The sequence below is a fragment of the Ammospiza caudacuta genome, chromosome 1 (genome assembly GCF_027887145.1).
Source record: "Ammospiza caudacuta isolate bAmmCau1 chromosome 1, bAmmCau1.pri, whole genome shotgun sequence".
Taxonomy (NCBI): Eukaryota; Metazoa; Chordata; class Aves; order Passeriformes; family Passerellidae; genus Ammospiza; species Ammospiza caudacuta.
In genome coordinates this window covers 89525829-89541351 of record NC_080593.1, presented here as the reverse complement: position 1 = coordinate 89541351, position 15523 = coordinate 89525829, and the positions used below count along the sequence as shown (strand labels likewise).

The window sequence follows — 15523 nt, the reverse complement described above, 5'->3', positions numbered from 1 at the left end:
ATCTGTTATTGGATTTTAGTGTTTCCCTCAGCAAAAAAAAATACTCACAGAGATATGTTTTATGTATTGGTTCTTAGCAAGAAGTGGTTTAGATCAATGGTAATTTTGAATTGTCAAGGTACCAAAGAGAAGCATAGCTATGGCATTTTAGTAGTCGATGGCTTTTCTGTGTTCTACTAACATTAGAAAGTGAACTTCATGGGATTTTTTTTTGATGGAACAGCAGTTCCTAGCAAACAAGCAAGTTCAGCAATATATATTTTGTTCTCTCTCTGTATCATCTGTGTGTTTGCCACTTTGGCATATTTAGTGAGCTACACAAACTAAAATAGCATTCAGTAATTTAAAAAATATTATTGAATCATTTATCTCTGGAGTTTTAAGCAGAATTCTTTGTCATCTCCAAAAAGATCATGCTTTAAAGTTAGTTGAAGTTTTGGGCTGAAAACTCAAATACCTGGTTTCATGTTAATAAATACAATTGTAATTTACATAGTGTCAAATTTCAGCAGTTCCAATTACAAATACAAATTTTGAGGAGGATTAATAAAATCAGGGGAAAAGTTGTGGAAGTTTACAGAGCAGAGGGCATTTTCTGCAAGGCTCTGGAGCCAGGAATTCCTATAGCTTGTATAATTCTGCCTCTCAGTGGGAACTGAGTAATGGAGTCGTTCACCCAAAGCTGGAAGATGGGATCAATGCCATCCAAGGGAGAGTCCCCTCTGGGAACTACAATGGCATCAGAAGGCAGCTCTTCAGCCATTTCACACGTGGGAGGAGGTGAGGGGCTTTCCCTCAGAGATGCCCACTACACGACATGACATTCATGTTGAGCTGTGGATGGGAGGAGTTGAGCCTAATTGATCAGTAGCTGTTGACCTGGCATGTTCCATAAATAGGTATGACACCATTTGGTACTTAATTGTGGTCTAGCATCAAACAGCTCCCTTGAGCTGCAGATCTGAGGCACAGCTCAAAGAATAATTCCATTTGCCTGCGACAAGCCAGGGACTGGCTGACAGAATGAGTAGTATTAGCAAGGGTGGAGACTGCCAGCATCAATAATGATTATATGTGCTGCTTCTGCCTGTGATGAGCTGCCAGCTTGTAAATGCTGAACAATTGAGTGACCTTGGACAAACTGGTCCCAATAATGATACAGCGTTTGTTTTAATATGAAAGTGACAAGAAGGAAAAGATCACAGTGTGTCTCTCTTTCATGCAATCCTTCATCTCCAAAATGGATGCATCTCATGTGAGTTTAATAATTTGTTTCATATGCAAAGCCTCTTTCTCTGGTATTTAGAAGATCTTCATTTCAAAGCTTAGGAAATTTAAAGACGACTGAAAGCTGGAGTCAAGAAAGGATAATAGTTCTTATACCTGCAGTGGCTGTCACCTGCTTAGAGATAATAAAAATACTTTCTGAGAGTTAAACCTGTGCTTTCTCTCAGCTTAGGTACCTGCAAGTTTTCTGTCTTTGGGAGCAGTGGCAGCCTGTCCCCTTGCAGGGATGAGGCCTGGCCATGGCTGTCCTGAGGCACTGCATGTTGCTGCCCCTGGCCCATGTGTGGGAAGAGGCGTGGGATGAAAGTGGCTGCCTTGGCACAGCATGCCCCCCCAGTGCTGGCATGCCTGGCCTGAGCATCCAGAGAGCTCAGTGAGGCCCCATGCCATCAGTGGCCTCTCCCTCCTGCCCCATCCTTCTCCTGGTACCTCCTCTGGAGGCTTGGCAGCCCCTCAGCAGGCTGGGAGTTGGTGTTCTCCAAAAGGATCTCCATGGCTGTCTTTGGCATCCTCTGCCAAGTGCTGCCTCCTGAGAGAGGGAGCTGTTCTCCTGGGAGCTGGGCACCCCAGGGCTCTGTGCACCTTCAGTACCCCCAGGACCAGGGTGCCAGTCCTGCAGTGTCATGGGGGTCTCTGGGCATCTCCAAGCCCTGGCAGCAGATCCCAGGCCCTGCTCCTAGCATAGGTGTCCTGTGGCAACAGGTTCTGGTGAAATTCATTATTTTCTTTAATGATTTAGAAGAGTTGGAGGTGAGTGAAAGGGGGAGCATGGAAATAAAAAGGGTGTAAAATAGAGCCTGAGAATCTTATAAATAGGAATTTTTAAATTGAGGGTATTGATAGCAATTCATTAATTGAATAACATCATAGGCATTTAAAAGCAATATATTTTTATGGCTGTGTTAAGTGGTTTTAAAGATATATTTTGCTCTCCTTTTCATAAATTAGTCTTGATAATATCTTCCTGTTCATGGAAGCAGAAATTCTCAAAATCTGTCTCTTGGCATTTTGCCATTTTGTGGTGGTAATAGATCATTCTCTTCTGATGGGAAGAGTTTTGAATAAATGTCAGCTTGACAAGCAGCTGTGTGAAACAGACTGATCCAGCCTCTGTCTTTGGGTCAAATAGTCACTGTCTCTGCTGCAAACAAAATATTAAAACTAAAGAGATGAAGTCCAATGGGGTGCATTCAGTTAGCATGGAAAAATTTCAAAACATTTTGAAGGAGGGATCTGCATCTCAGCATCACAGAGGATATGGAAAAATGTTCTTGCTGGCTACTGCAGGAGAGCTTTACATCTGTGGAGGATCCTGTCAGCTTTAATAGGCTCTGAATACATTACTGACTAACCTGGCTTACAAGCAGCTGACATTAAAGTGCTGATGCCCCTGACACCCTCCTTCATCTCTTCTGTGCCTATAGATGAAGAGACAAAGTCTGCAGGAAAGTAATAGCAGCATAGCCAAAAAGCCAAAAGAGCTGAGCAGTATAGTAATGTGTTTATTTTATCTGAGTATTTTCAGATAAAATTAAAAACATATCACACATACCCAGAATGTTATCCATAAAGAGTTGTGGAAATGAGGGGGAAAAAAGAACTGTATGAGATGTGGGAAACAAATTAATCCTTTGTAACAGAGCTCATCATATGTTATAAGAAAGTGTGATATGACTTAAGTCAAAGCTTGGGAGTTTCAGAAGAAAATAAAGACTACAGTTGCTGTCTCTGGCTATTGAGCAAAGCGAGCCTTCAAGGTTCAGCTTTTAGTCAGAAATAATCAACATGCTGTCTTGCTACCAACACTTCTTGTTATCTGCTCTGATAAAGAAGGATCTAAGCTTTTATATTAGATCCCATACTGAACTTGACAGCCTCATTCTGATAAAGAAAGAAAAAAGGGAAGAGCTGTAATGAGTACATTTGGCAGGACTCACGTTGTCAAGTCCTCAAAAAGAAAGGTTTTTATTTTTTTGATTGATTGATTGGTCTGACCTTATAGGTGAGTCAAGTCTCTGCAGGACCATAAAACTAATTTTTCTGACCCTTCAATTTATAGTACTTTCCTTTTTTCTTTTCTCTTCTGTGTCTAAGATAGGTGAAATGATTCAACACAGCTTCTACTGATCCTAAAAATTCCGTGATTCATCATAGATGACTTCAGGATGTTAATCAATTTATTTCTTGCATGATCAGATATAGAGAAGGAAAGAAGTGCTTGAGCCGTCATTTCTTTACTTATCAATTTATTTATTCTCCAGCTTTACAAGGGGTATTTTAATCCTGTGAAACTTTTGTCTTCTGATGGCATGTGAGAGAGTAGAACTGTCTGGGACATTAGAGAGTCTCTCTTTATATCAAAATGTAGGCTTTTCTATCACTTCTCAACACTGTGTGGAATTTTTTGTATCAGAATAACTAGGAAGAAATTAAGAAAAACAGACAGAATGCAATATTGTTACAAAGACTTGAGAGCAAGAGATATGTCACATAAGCTTCCTCGTACTCTGGAGAGTGTGGTTGTCAAAGTATGTGAGAAGACAAGAGAAAGGAAAGTTGCTAACTGCTGTAAAAAAAAAACTCCCAGGCCAGTTCCAAACTGCTGAAGTTTGAGCAGCTTGCTGAAGGGGGACTTGCAGTGTAGCTGTCGCTGCTGCTTTGTCTCTCCTGGGAGTTTAAGGTCACTGCCTCCCATTGCCATAAAAGGCCAGCTCATCCTGCATCTTCTGACCTCCCTTCATAGTTTGTGTTGATGCCTTCTCCTTTGAGAAGGCTCTCTGGTGAGAGTTACAACAGGTATTATAATGAAAGGGGAAAGGGTTTAGAAGCCATATCACAGTCCAAGCTAATACTCTCTGATAAATTCTTCATCTGATCCTGCTGTCACTTTTGGTCACCCTAGAATACAGTAACACACTATGGTTGATGTCCTTGCAGTTGGCTTTTGGTCTCACCAATTTAGTGAAATTTCACCGTTGAAAATTTACTGCTCAGTAAATTCAAACCATTTTTAAGAAACATTGAAGATGTTCTTGAACTCTTAAAAATTATTGAGGTGTTTCATGGAAGAATGCTACTGAGTACTAGTAAAAGATGTTGCAGACGGGAACCCACAAAATTGCAGGACTGTTACTGCTCTTGTGAAAGGAAACAGGGCTGAGTGTTTGCATATTGTTTGCCCTTTATCCTACCATATCCAAGAAGGCAGAAGGGTTTTGGAGAGGTAAATTAATATACCAGCTCTGCATGAAATGCCAGCCACACTAATGTTTGGTACATACAGCCTTTGAATGCATGCCATGCATTTAAATTTACACCTCTTAGTTATACAAATTTTCCTGTTGGGTTTGCAGTCAAATGTTTGAACAGTTTGATTATTCACTCCACTTCTAATTGGTCTCAAATTTGCTGTTTGAATTAGGCGTCTTCTCTCTCCTGCAAAGTACCTCGGCAGGGTGATGGAATTCTTGTAGGACTGTCACCTGGGTATGTAAGACTACCAGAGCTGTGGTGAGGCCAGAAAGGTTGAGTCAATGAAATGTTAGAGAGTTTGGGTCAAGAGAAGTATAAGAAGCTTGGGCAGCCTGAGACAGCCATTCTGATTAGTTCATTTCAGATAAGAATATCTGTTGCACTTAATAAATGAAATAGACTAAATAATAATAATCTTTAATAGGTGTAAGTAATTTCAACTGCAAGCCAGGGCTTCTGACTGGTCAGCTAGAGACTCCAAACCAAGACAGCGTTTTCTACAAGGGTGTCTTGTTTGCCACTGCAACCATTCAAGTTATCTCATGTATTAAGCATCTTTCAAGAAGGAAAAAAAAAAGAAAAATATGGACATATTTCATCAAGTTTTGTCATTCAAGGCTAAGGTATGAAAAGAGATCCTTTGCTGTGAGTATGGCATTTGCATATCTCATGTTGCGCCGCACCTCTGTGTGACCAAAGGTCATGGAGCTGAGTGTGTGCCGACTTTCTTTGCCAACAGTAGTAACCCTCAGTGCCTGTTAGGCATAATGGCCATACACAATGTGAGTCATTTCTGAGGGCTTTCTTTTCGTGGTGCTTTAAATAAGAAGTTCTTTTTGTGGTCATTTACAATAGCAGGACTACACTTGGTGGGGCAAGAATGAAAAGGAAAGTAATAAGGATTATCTGTGTCCTTCTTTCCTTCAATTGATTCTCTCCTGAATATTTCCATTTACAAATAAAGGCATTGTAGATGTCTTTGTAAAATATGCTGCATAAAAGAAAGAAAGAAATGCATGGTAGGTAATACTGAATAACAAAAAAAAAAAAAAGCCACAAGAAGAGCTGTTGTTTCTGTTGTTTTCCTTCATTTGCCCTAATAGTCTCCTTTAACATTTTAAAATCTGAATCTCATAGAACAGTCTGAAGAGCAGTAGCTACTATTAACACTTTGGTGGATCTAAGAAAAAGCATTCCAAAAACTGAGAGCTCCAAAGAAACCAGGGAAGTAAAAGATGTTTTTTGTTGTTATGGGTAGTGACAAACTAGAGTGTGAAGCCTCTCGAGGGAAGACATAAGTGAATTTGGGCCCTTCCACATGTCATGAGTGTTGTAGCTTCATCCCTACCTTGTAGGAAGGAAACCTTTGCTGTTTTGCCTTTTCCTTGTTACCTAAAAATGGAATTTTGTGAACAGTGCCTTGAACTGGACCTTCATTTCTAAAGCATTGCTGTTGTAAAAAATACTTGAAACTGAAATGATGAGGAAAATGGCTTTTTTCAAGCTATTTGTTTACAGCTTATCTGCAAAGTCCTTCATCTGACAGAGCTGCAGCAGCATCTACTCCTTTTCCCTTCCTTCTGCAGAACTCATAATGTAATGGGTTGCAACGGGAAGAGGCCAGGGCTTCCTCAGTGCTTGCTGCCTTGCTTCTTTTCCCTGTCAGGGGCTCCCTCTGTGCTGGCAGCACTCATCCTTCACCAGTGCTTTGCTTGTATCAGTGTTTTCTTTTAACTTGCCCAAGTCTCTCTTCAGAGGCACTTCCCGAGGTCACCGTGGAGCTTGATTTACAGCAAGTGGTGCACGTAGGAATTGCTCATGTCTTCAATACTTCAACTCTTCTAAACTGAATCTGAAGTACGGATTTTGACTGATTTATGGCTCTACAGCTTATTGAAGCTGATATAAGGCCAAGAGTGGTTTTTTTTTTCACAATCACAAGCACACTACCTACAGTCTTTATAACTAAGCAAAAACTGCAATAAATTACTTTATAATATCAATATTTTCTACCTTAGATTTCTCTTCTAGTCTTCTGTTTAGTAGATCTGCTCATTGAACTTACAATTGAGTAAAATACCTATTCCGTGCTTGCAAAATTACAAATGTTCAGTCTTGATCCAGCACACTTCCTTATTGCTCATCAGCCCCTTGACAGAGACCACACAATCTTCTAGGTGCAGTGGGTTTCAGAAGCTGAGAGGAATGAACAGTGTAATAAAAACCTCCCAAAAGTTAATTTGTGTCAGCCAACACTGCAGGACATTCTGCTTATAAAAAAACCTGGTGCTGTTTTACAGAGCAATTCCTGAACATCCCCCAGCGATGGCTATACTGTAAGAAGTACTGGCATCTCACTTTTATTGCATGAACTCTTGAGAAGTGAGGCTGGAACTATACAATCATTGCTGAAACCTGTGCGTTGAGAGTGTGTAACACTGTGCCAAAGTAGCCACTTTTTGCTCTCGGTTTTTCCTTTCGCTATCTGTGGAATGTTTTGTGTGTTCACAAACTCAGCAATGAACTTCAAGAGGTCTGAGCCTGCCACATGCAGTCAGAAGAGACAGCCGCAGGAGGAGAGGTATGTTGGTGGGTCACCTTTTGGTCCTCAAAAGAACAGTGACTGATATAAAACAGACTTCATGCTGTGACCTCAGGGCAGATTATATGTAAACTATAGGTCTCTCTGGTGGTGTTAGTGTAGATAATTGTTAAAACAACAATAGCCTGGTCAAAAAGCCTGGGAGAAGACCTGGTGTGATTCAGTTTAGCACGAGGGTCCAGAACTCAGGACACTTCTTAATAAATTTTTATTATTCATTTTATTTGCTTTATTACCATTGTTTCATCAATGACACCCTTCCTTCCATGGTAGTTATTATTGTTGTTATTGTTGTTATTATTACTACAGTACCAGCAGAGACCTAGTCTGAGAATGCAAAACAAATAGCAAAGCATCCTTTAAAGCTATTAAAAAATATTAATAACAATAAATCAAAAATTTCACTAAGAAAAATATTGTTCTTTTCAGAAAAAAATGATAGAAATTATTTTACTAATTTCCTGTATTCCTGAATTTCATAAATGGAGAATGAGGAAATTGGTTTTTTTTCTTGTTCCATCACTATTCAGCATCATACTTTAAGATTTGTTCTCTGGAAACTTTTCTTTCAGTGTATTGTGATTCTTATAATTAAACAAACTTGTGGTATTTTCTGTTTTGTTGTGATGGGAAAGTTCTGTGGAGCCTTAGAGCAGGATAAAAAGGCTGCACAAAAGCAGGGATGGAGCCTCCCTCTACTTCATATATTGGCAGGAAAAGCCTTGGGTCATAGATTGTCAGAGAAAAAGAGGAAAGCATCCAACCAAAATTACAAGTAAGGTAAAAGCTGTACAGAAATCAATATGCTGCAGTGAACACTAAAGTATTTCGCTAACAGAGAGATTCCAAAAATGGTATGTTAAACGTTTTGCTAATACAAAACCTGTAGGAAGGTAGAGTCAAACCAAGGGGTACTGAGGTGTGAGTTCTGGGCACAGCGTTGGCCATTCTTCTTCGTCACCTAATGCAGGCAGGGTGAGCTTTGAAGCAGAACTGATTTATATCCTAGCAAGGCTTTAGATTAGGAACTGTCATCTTAGGAAGGAAAAGAAGGAAGCTGTCAGGGTTTTTAGAATATTTCAAAGGGTTCTCTTGATGCTGAGGGAAAAATTTCCTCCCACAACTCCCACCCCCCAATATTTGGATTTCTCTTTATATTCAGTCTATTTTTGGTGCAAGTTGTTTGTATCCATTGGTCTGCACCTCCCCTCAGGAGAAAATGAAAACAACTCACAAAACTGAAGATGTTAGAAAATCATGATACTATCAAGTAGCACTGGTGGCTGGGTCTTATAGGAAAGTTATTTTTTGGAAGAATTCAACTTAACTGCAGATCTGATGATAGTATCAGTTTAGCTGAGCAGATGACAAAGGTTCTCCTCCAGCTATGTTACAGTGATTAGAAAGTTGCTCCTGACTTGAATAAGTAAGTTAAAAATAAATAAATAATTGTTTATGCAAAATCAGGGTCAAATGAGTCTTATTGGCTTGAAAACCTAAGAGTTACTGCCTCATCTTACATTTTCTAAATTCCCTTTATATAGCTGTGAGACAAAGAAAGAGCTTTATGCTGTGCATTGTATTAGCAGACTAATTGTGGAGAGTTAAAAATTCCAGGGAACAAGCAGCATTTAAGCTTCCCCATGCTGACTTCAAGGAATTGTGTACAGAAGGCTCCATTAAACAAAGGACAGAGACATTTCATAATAAAGAAGAAAACAGGCCTGGATGTAACATTCAGGTTTCTAACAGCTGCCAGGAGAATTCATGTGCTTTTATAGTACAAGCTTCTCTTGTATTTTGTCCTTAAGATGACAGAATCATATGCAGAAGTTATTCTGCTGGACTGAGAAAAACCTTGGGAGATAAAGCCTTTAGAGGTAAAATGTGAGTATCACATAAATACATACTTTTAGGGATGATCCTGCTGTTCTCACAGAAATCTCTGTGGGCTCATGTCATCCAGCACTCTGGAGGTACAGTAGGAATGCTGCTTCCATGAGGTGTGCAAGGCACTCTGCCTTCTTGAGAGAGACTCCCCAGTCATCTTTTATGTTGCTGGTTTTATGGTTTGAAAAGTAATCTTGAAATTACTACCTCTGCTGAGAGTAAGGCATGGCCACATGGAAGGGAAGAAAGGATGAACAGAAATACGCTCAAACAGTAAATTAAATGTATCTTACATTTTTAAGCTTATTTGAATTCTTAGATAGCTATTAGTCTAAGAAGCAGTTAACTGGAATTTAATTGTACGTGTAATTAAAATATTTATACTAGAATTGGGTCAGACAGCTGGTATGTACAACTCCCTGCTTTCATGCAACTCCCAAAATGTTTTTTTTTAAAAGCAAAGTATTTCTTATTATGATGTTTGGAAATTAGGAGCTGCTTCTTTCAGAATGCACTGCTCATTTTTTTTTTGAACAGAGACTTCAAACTCCCCTCACTGTGTGAAAACAGAGCTTGAATTAGCTGCTCTAAAGAAGTGGGAGATGGGGCATCAAAGAGCCTTCTGTTCATTAAGATAAACACTGAATATGTGTTTCATGTTTGGTTTCAGTATAACATTCTGAATAGAGGATTAAGCGGTTGCTTCCCACAGTCTTAAACTATTGAGATGGTGTGGGAGAAGGAGGAGAATAAAAGGATTTTGGCTATTATGCAAAGAATTAGTGTTGAGAGAGTAAAAGGTCCCCCTATTACCCATTGAATTCTGCATGGATTTAGGTGTGTTGAGAGTGTAACACAGCTCTCCATGTTGGACACACAGAAAGTACATAATTAGGTTTCAGGAGTCCAGCTAAAGTTTCAGTCTGGACACTGATCTTGTGATATGGATTCTTGCCAGTTGATTATGTACTTTCAAACCATACTATGTACTTTTCAGGGAATAAACCCACATTGTTTCATAACCAAAATTTTCTTTCTATGTAATTCTTTTTGTTACCTCTTAACTTTAGAAATAAGCCCGCATTATTTTTTTTTTGAGGTACCAATGACAACTGGGGGCACAGATTTTACCCTTCTTGCTCTCAAATGCAGTCACGTTAGCTGCAGAAACAGTCATGATCCATCCCACTTTGTGTTCCCCAAAATAATTTTTATTACACTTGTTTTATGGATCAAGTTGATTGAACTGGTCATGTGAGTCAGAGTGAAAGAGGGGTTTGCAATCTGTCCCTGCCTTGTGCCTTTTCTGTGGGTGTGGATGATCGATATTTTTATTAATTGGCAGGTAAGCCATTTACAGTGGTTTATTTTGGATTAAATTAATGAGATTTTGGTAACAGTTATGACCAATATTTCAGTTTTTTTACATCAGAGGAGCTTTTTTCTGTTGACACTAAGGAAGTGTTAATGTATTAATTGTAAGGTTCAAGTTCCGAGTTGTTTTTCTACCCCTAGTTCTGTTTCAAAAACTGTTTAGTTTTTTAATTCAGTTTGGTTATGTTAGACAACCCATAAGGACATTTTCATATCTTGAGATTTTTTTAAATATATATATTTCGTTTACTTCATTGTAACTGATGAGAAATTACATACCTGTTTCATAATTTTTTTCCTCTATGCATATGTTACTCCTCACTCTGGGAAACAGGCAGTAGCTAGATTTGGTCTTTCTTAGGGCAACTATTCTCATAATTTAGGGGAAAAAACTCACCAGGAGTGAGTATATTTAATTTTTATTTTTATTTTTTATAAATGTGGAAGCTCTACAAAGCTGATTGATTATATTTTCTTCTCTTCATTTTCTTTTCTTGTATTCTATTTTTAACATTTCAGCATTGCACTTTGGGGACAGGGAGTTGGATCATCTTAAGAATATTTCATTTTCATCTTTGCAGCATTTTATTTAAAACAGGAATGCTAAAGAATAGCAGTGGTTAGAATACATTGTTTAATGTGGTTTTAAGGTAAAACACTCAAATTCACCAAAAATTACCAAGTTCATCCTCAAGAGGTTTTTTAGTGGGAAGAATAACACTAAATAGGTGACAGACCTCAGTCAGAGACATCCAGTCCTATGCAGAAAAGAACACAAAAAAAACCCTCAGAAATTAATCCTAATGTACGCTTCTTGAAGGAAGTGAAGGAAAGACTCCAAATGTTTGACAGGATTTCCAGGTTCCATGGCTTCATTAGCACATTGACTCACTGGTCCTGCATGGTGATCTGCCTCATTTGGGATACAGCAGAAGGTGGTACATCATGGTTTCACTCCCTGCTGATTGGTATGCTGAGATTTCAGCTCATTATTTCTCTGCCTTGCATCTGTCTATTAGGTGATGCTGACAGATAGTGAATCACATTGATCTTTCTCTTATCCAGACATATATGTGAGCTTGGATTTACTGGAGTGATAGAAAATTCGTCCCACTTAAACCTCAATTTCTGTAGCTTTTTCACACTGAGTTAGAACAATAACTGTGAATTTGTTTTATATCTCTCATCTTCCCTATCTCCAGTATTTAGCTTCTCATAATAAGAGAGACAAAAAATGTATTTGAATGCAGATCACAGAGGTTTCTGAGTACAGCCTGAAAACGTTAAGCACCAGATCTTTCATTCTAGAGGCTCCTTTCCAGTCTGTTTTATCTTAATCTATTTATTCAAAATCTTCAAAATCTTTTATAGGTGTTGACATATGCTTATTTGTCTACAACTCTTTCAGGAAGAGCTAACATTTGAACATTTGGGCTGTTGAAATCCTGGTTCTTTCGGAAAGGAGATAATATGCCATTATGTGTGTGCCATTATGTAATGCAAAACGAGGTCCATGCTAACTCAGAATCATTCTTTTCTGAATATTTATTGGACATCTGTATATCTCAGACTTATCTGATTAGATAAAATTCCACTGGAAAAAAATATCTTACTCTATTTTGCCCAGAATAAGCAGCTAACAAGACAAAGGTTATGCAAATACAAGATGTTATCAGCAAGCAAGACAAGCAGTGGATTTCCTACACCATGATAACAATTGTGAATACTTTGAATGCACACAGTTTGTACCCTCTTGAAGGGTGGCATAACTTCTCCTTCTGTTAAATATGACTTAACTGTCCCACAGTCTCTGTGGAGAGGCATATGCATACATGCAATTCCTGTGGAAGAGCTGACACTATAAATTTATCTGTGGGTTATTCAGTGGAGTGGCACTCTGAATGTTCCATACTTGAACAGTGTTATTTTCCATAAAAATACCCAGTCTGAGGTATAATTTGGTAGGTCTGAGATGGTGCTGACCTATCAGAATGCTGTAGTGTGCAAACATACATCAGCAATATGAGGTGTACCAACATCTCCATAGGTTTGCTAGAATACTTTTGCAAGGAGGTTTGTACACAAAAGCAAGTAGAAGCTTGCTCTGTCACTCGCTTCTGCTCAAAAAGTTTACCACGAAGTTCCTGATGAGTGCAGGTTGTGGTCTGTGAGCATTCTCTGTGCTGAATGTGTTCCTACACAAATTACACACATAAATACTGTGGATGGTATTAGATAGACTTCATCTAAAGTAATTTAGACGTGGGATTAATTATGATCCAAATTACAGAATGCATAAATTGTTCATAATTAAAAAAAAAAATTTTAGGAGCAACTAAAGGCAATTCCCCTTAATGAAATAATGCAGATGTAGGGAATAAAAACACTCAACTGAGAAGAATTCAGGGCACTTGAGTCTTTCCTAGCACCTTCTTGAGGTGAAGTATCGATGATTTCTCTGAATTGTAAGTCTTACAAAAGGCTTATCATGTGTTACTACTTTTATTCTCAAACAGAGATTTTTTCTGGCTTTTATTTTCTCTTCCTTAACATTCTTACTCCTAGAAGGGAGATGAGGTAATCACTGTATTTATATAATACACAGTACAGATAATTTTGTTGAACAAAATAAAAATAAATCATAGCTATTTTCTGAATAGATCCCTTTTTCTGTCAGAATAAATTTCAGATTGTTGGCAGTTTTTCCACAAGGTTTTCTGTGACATCAGGCCTAATTACCACCTATTCTGCTATTTAAAAATATGGGACCCTGGCAACACAGCTTCCTTTCTCCAATGACACGGCAGAAAGGCAACTGCAGGCTATTGTATTTGGATTTGTCAGAATAAATAATTAAAAGGCTCATCAGCTTTTCGCTAATGAACAAGGAAATGTGATTAAGAAACTTTAAAAGAAAATAGCTGAAAACAATATAGAAATGATAGCAGGGATGATTGCTGTGAATGAGTGACTGAAATTTCTGAATAAGTGATTTCTTCAACCAGGCAGAAGGACAGTAAGTTTAATCTTCTATTAAAAGATTTCTGTCAGTTTGGAAAAGCTCTGAATCAGGAGATTAGACACATCTCAGAAGCTGACAAGGCAGTCACTTCTCTTAAGACAGCTCCTTTCTGGAAAATGCTCAGAGATAACTTTGTGTGTGTGTGTGGTTTTGATTTCCTTTTTTGCTGTTTCAAGACTCAACTTCTACCCAGCAATGACTAGGACATTCCTGACTAGTCAATCCTTATTCACAGAGACTCTAAAAATACAAATCATCTTTCAGACCAAAATGTTCTAGAGATGCTTACCAAGTTTACTGTGGCTAACATCTCGAAATTGCACTGTTTCACTTCTGGCATGCTTCCTTGCAAGTGCTTTGCATGTTAGTGTCTAATTAAATATCTTATTCCTCTTTATTATTCTTCAGCACCAAAAAAGTGTTTCTACCTTATATCTAATCTGTTACTATGCTTTTAATATATGACCTCCCAGCTTATCTAAAGGAAATAGCACATAATAGAGAAACTCAAAAAAAAGCTAAATAACAGATGCTGCTGCAGTTCTTCTGCATGCCAGGAGAAATGTGTCTTACTTTTTTCCTTTATATACATTTATAAATTACACAGTCTTTTTATTAATAAAGGCAGAAAAGTCAACAAGATTATGAATTTTCAAGTGTGGAACTTTCCAGACACTCAGATATAAAAGTAATACGCACAGAAGTAAGTGTGAGATTCATAGTTACAAAGATTAATAAAAAAAGGTAAAATAAAATGTGAAACATGCTCACGAGCCTCAAATAGGATACTCAGCATTACAGAAAACACTCTGGGTCCAAAACCCAGAAAGAAAAATACTCTGCTACCTGAAGAGGTCTTTGGTGATTCTTCACCTGTTTTTACTCTTTCCACATGGTTTAGACCCACCATAGTGCAGTTCACAGTCTGCTTAATGGAAGTTCCTTCAATAGGTACATCTAGCAAAGACACAACCTCTCCTCAAAGAGCAGAGATTTTGGAGATCTTCATCTGTCAGGAATTCTCTGCAGATCTCTTTTCCAGACTGCACAGTGTAGCGAAAAAAAAAAAAATTACTCTTTATGCTTTTCCCAGGCCAAGAATTCACACTGCCCTTTTTCTTCTACATAAAGAAGTCTTGGAAGAATAATTCTTCATTATTCAAGTAAATTCCTTGTAAAATGACTTTTTTTTTATTTTGTCATTACATTTAGAATTTTATTATTTTTATCTCAGACATAACAGTTTGCTTTCTGTGCTGTGTTCCCATGATCTCCAGAGTTAGGTCTGGAGAAAAACTTGTTTTTCAATTAATTTGCACTAGAACATCTTAGTTTTAAGTATAGACTGGAAGTATAAATCTTGTCATTTCTGTAAACCATTTGAGTGAAACTTTAGGTTTCTACAGTAGATTAACCATAGAAAAGTCCTTGGTGCAACACCACTTCTAAAACTTCTACATAAGGAAAGAAAGACTTAAAAATTGTATATGCATTTAAAGAAAAATGAAAATATCAACTTTGTACTAATTACTTCTCACCATGCCATTCTGAAAAATCATCCTTTTTTTTACATTGCCATAAAAATATTACACATGACATATATGTGCACTTTTCTTTTGCAGGTGGAATGGAGAAAATAAAGCAGCATACCTTTGCATTAGCTCACTACACCTACACTGTGCTGTCTAACTTGAAATATGCCAATGGGGCTCCTGTAGTCCGTATTTACAGTGACACAGATTTCAGCAATCCTGATGCCCAAGGTCCAATCATCAATTTTAATGTGCTCGATGAAAATGGACAAGTGCTCGGCTTTGCACAGGTATGTTTTTCTCCTGTCTTAACCTGAGTTTACCGTTGTACTTTCATTTAAGCATGCTCACAATGAATTCCTTGTCCTAAAATAAATTTTTTATTCACAATACTCCTTTCTGAGGTTTTGAGTTTGTTTCTCCATAGCTCTGCACCACAAATACACACCATTTTTAAAGCAGTAGAAAAGAATCCAATAAATAGTGCTAGCACAATACAAAATACGTAATCGCCAGAGGCAATATCTTACAGATTTATTACTCCACAAGTAGGAAGTTTGGAAG

General features: G+C 38.0%; 1 protein-coding gene across 1 annotated transcript in view; it reads left to right on the top strand.

Moving 5' to 3' along the window:
• The window catches only part of MOCOS (molybdenum cofactor sulfurase), a 207621-nt gene that overhangs the window by 140593 nt on the left and 51505 nt on the right, over nucleotides 1-15523 (top strand). Inside the window, exon 6 of the mRNA XM_058805961.1 lies at nucleotides 15050-15249. Coding sequence (XP_058661944.1) covers nucleotides 15050-15249 — 200 coding nt within the window. The remainder of the gene's footprint in view (nucleotides 1-15049; nucleotides 15250-15523) is intronic.